Below are 3,835 nucleotides of genomic sequence, written 5' to 3' on the forward strand. Positions count from 1 at the left end.
TTCTCAGTATCAACGATACCGAAAGCAATTGGGAATATATTAAAATTCCCGTCTTGCGTTGTGGCAATGAGTAGTGTACCTTTGTATTTACCTGTTAAGAAGGTACCATCAACCACCACTACTTTCCGCATAAATGGAAACCCCTGAATGCTCGCACTAAAGGCAAGGAACATAAACTTGAACTTGTCTTCCGAATCCACTTCGAGCTTGATGAGTGTTCCTGGATTAGCTCGTCTAATCATGTATAAGTAGGATGGAAGGTCCTCGTAACTGTCCTCTGAACTCCCAGTCACTAGTTCGCATGCATACTTCAATACACGATAAGCTTTCCAATACTCCACTTATCCATTATACACTATTACTCTATCTACCAAACCATTGGCTACAAATCTACCTAACTATTAATAACAAATCTACCAAGAAAAAAATCTACCAAACTATTGGAAACAAATCTACCTAACTATTGAAAACAAATCTACCTAACTATTGGAAACAAATCTACCATATGTTAAATAAATCTACCTAACTACACATCAAATCTACCAAACTAAGCTTACAATATGTAACCCTTACCTTGATTCCATATCGTTTGGTTAGCGCATCAGAAACGTGATTTGGGGTAACTGAATTACCTACTCCACCTACAAAATCCTTATAAAGCCGTCCTAATATCTCAGGAGTTGCTTGTCGGGCACGTGAAGAACGCATCGTGATAGAACAAGTGTGCAAACCGTAGTATGTTTTGACATAGAACTGTCTTCCATCTCCAACCGTCGAAGCTCGAACCCTCCATTTACATCCACCGACCCAACACCTAACCGTCAATAGCGTGGGCGTTGAGTGTCCCACGTCGACATTTTTTTAAATCTACCAAAACATATAAGTCTACCATTCATATTGATAGATTTATTTGTCGGTAGTCCAATTTAACGGCTGACGTGGAAATAATTTAATAATGGCATTTTTGTAAATACGTTTTTTCTCACCAAAGCTTCCTAAAGGTAAAATCGGATTTTTTTAAAAAGGAATGTTATTCTGCTAATTTCGAGAATGTAAGGTTGTTATACTAATTTCAGCTATTTTAAAGGTCACAATAGCAATCTTCCCTTAATATTATCCTAAGGGTAAAATCAGGTTTTTTTTTTAAAAAGATTATTTTGCTAATTTCGAGAATGTAAGATTGTTATACTAATTTCAGCTATTTTAAAGGTCACAATAGCAATCCTCCCTTAATATTAAAGTAACAAAGAGGAAGAAGAGTTGCTACCACTACAACTGCAGCCTCTACTAGGATCTCAGTTTGCTCATCTTCAGATTTAGATTTTGGTGTAAATTACTTTCGAAGTTCTAATCAAGTCTCGTTGGCCTGTGTTCTCATGGAAACTAAATTTATTCATCTACGCAAAGTCCTTATATATCATGTACATAACAAGCAACACGAGTGCCTTTCCGCATAGCTGCAGCTTAAAACAAACAAAAACGGCAAATGGTTCAGCTACTACCGAAACACACTTTTAAATCGCCTTCTGCTTCATTGTCACCTACTATATCGGTCTCTCTCTCTGATCATCATTTCTCCTCGAAGTCGACATCGATGATTTGGGACTTAGGTGGCTTTTTAGAGTTACCCTTGTTGTTGTTGTCGTTATTGTTGTTGTTGCCCTCTCTTGAGAAGAAGTCGCCTTGTGGCTGCCACACTATATTTCTACATCCCTCGCATCTGATGACTTGGTTCTTGTATCCAATGAACTGTCTCTTACACGCCGGGCATTCTCCCTGTGCAGCACCAAACGTTATATAACAGAGCTTTAGAAGCATTTGATTCAAGAAAATACAGGTCACAATATCGGTTATATGTCATATCAAATACTAAATCCAAGAATGTGGACAAAAGGACCTGAGTTTTATTAGCTATATACCTTGATGACGAAGTTATTGGCCACTGCACCAATAAGAAGAGGGCCAGCAATTGGAAGAACCCATGTCGCGATTATTATCACTCGGAACAACCATCCAGAGAGCGCAAACCAAAGAAAGAAAATAGTCTGGAATATGAAATCAAAGAATATCCAAGATTAGGATTATAAACTCTCTTAGGAGTCACTAAGCCTTTATAATCGGACAGCCTATACAAAATCAGGCCACTGCTCATAAAAAAATTCTGGTTTCATAGTTCAAGTCTGTTGCTTTTAATAAAGTAGATTGCAATAGAGCCAAAAGGATGTAAAGAACACAACGGACAGATAGATCAGGTGACTCATTGACACAGGATCACAACAAGATCAGCATTGAGCTTATGCAGATAAGATCTTGTTGAAATATTGATATAAGGATACTGCCTTCAAAATTATCAGTTCCAGCTCAATCGTAGATACATAGTAGAGTAAAAGTAAGAGAAAAATTCTTACCGCAAAACTTCCACCGAGCGGTGTGTTCAAGAAATCACTGAATTGCTTCCGGTACTGTAAAATAAAACAAGTGGGAAAAAACTCAGAACAAGCAACAGTCTTGTAAGTACAATCATGTAGTATCGTTTCTCAAGTATTATCAATCACAGCACTAATTCTATTGAACCAACTAAATACACAGGAATGATCCAATAGCCCAGTGTATACATAAGAAGTAAATGTGCATCTAGTCCATCGAAAACAAATGACGAAGAAAAAGGAACTGAATCGAAAGCTCTTTAATTCAAAAGTATGAGCTTTCTCTTCAATGGCCTCCAACATGTCGAGATACAATGGCTACTCCCATTTTGCTCCATTTGATAATATGACATCAGGAATAATCACAAAAGCAACAGTCAAGACTCGAGAAATTTAGAATCTAGACGAAATGAAAATTAAAGGTCCTTATGACAGATGCTCACTAGCAAGTTCAATTCTCAAAATTATCAATAGCAGAATCTAGCTTAAGCAATCGAAACTACAGGAAGACGCACCTTGGGGAAATTTCTACTAAAATCGACGGAAAAGCTCCTGACGCGTGGGCTTATCCCAAACTCGCGATCAATCTCACGAGCACGGTCACCAGCGGAGCTTGCGGCTGAGCTTAAACGGCGAGAGACGGCGTACTGACGATCGATGCGCTCGGCGGTTTTCTTCGCCTCAAAGACGAATTGCTCAAATCCATCGTTCGCGGTCCGCCACGCGTCTCTCAAAGCCTTCCCCGACTTGATGTTATTGGCGAAGCGGTCGAAGTCTCCGCGCTGGAAGGCCTTCACCCGCAGTAAAGGGGCGGCGCGTGAGGTATACGCGTGACGTTGCGGATAAGGCGTGGAGAATCCGGGTGGTGCGGAAGGCCACGTCAAGTTGCAAGCCTTCACCATTTTCGAAAGACCATGAGATTTTCGCAGAGCGATTGTATGAGGAAGAAGAAGAAGACAATGTTTTTGTGGTTACTCTTCGCCGTGGAGAAGAAGACGTAGAGGAAGCTTTAATTGGTTTATTTGACACAAAAAAATACAAGAATTGGTTCTGGCCGCTTTGTACTTTATTTTGTGTGATTGGTATTTTATTTTGTTTCAGTTCCGGCCGGTTTAATAAGCTGTGCGGAAAATGATATTTAGAGCATCATTAACGCGATCAGATGGATTTTTTTTAGAGAAGTGATTTACTCATTGTTTTTGTGACATCCCGACCCATCCTCCTTTTAGGGACTAGGCGCGGACCAGCGATATCAATTCTAACTCCCCCCAACTGTCATTCTCAGTGAGCCCAACGCCCTCTCTAAACATGTGGACCCAATGTTCTCTCTAGGCCTGTTGGCCCAACGCCCTCTCTAGACCTGTTGGCCCACCACTGTCCGACGGTCGGGAGTCGTTAGTCCGGAAGGC

General features: G+C 40.3%; 1 protein-coding gene across 1 annotated transcript; it reads right to left on the bottom strand.

The window, feature by feature from the left end:
• Window positions 1–1,371: 1,371 nt before the first annotated feature.
• LOC18015351 lies at window positions 1,372–3,476 on the bottom strand. Its single transcript, XM_006397344.2, has 4 exons — window positions 2,942–3,476; window positions 2,409–2,462; window positions 1,920–2,045; window positions 1,372–1,776 (listed from the first exon to the last, which is right to left on the bottom strand). The coding sequence occupies exons 1-4, from the start codon at window positions 3,326–3,328 to the stop codon at window positions 1,570–1,572; spliced, it is 774 nt and encodes a 257-aa protein (XP_006397407.1). The 5' UTR covers window positions 3,329–3,476; the 3' UTR covers window positions 1,372–1,569.
• Window positions 3,477–3,835: the final 359 nt, after the last annotated feature.

Source organism: Eutrema salsugineum, unplaced genomic scaffold, assembly GCF_000478725.1.
Source record: "Eutrema salsugineum unplaced genomic scaffold, Eutsalg1_0 scaffold_24, whole genome shotgun sequence".
Classification (NCBI taxonomy): domain Eukaryota; kingdom Viridiplantae; phylum Streptophyta; class Magnoliopsida; order Brassicales; family Brassicaceae; genus Eutrema; species Eutrema salsugineum.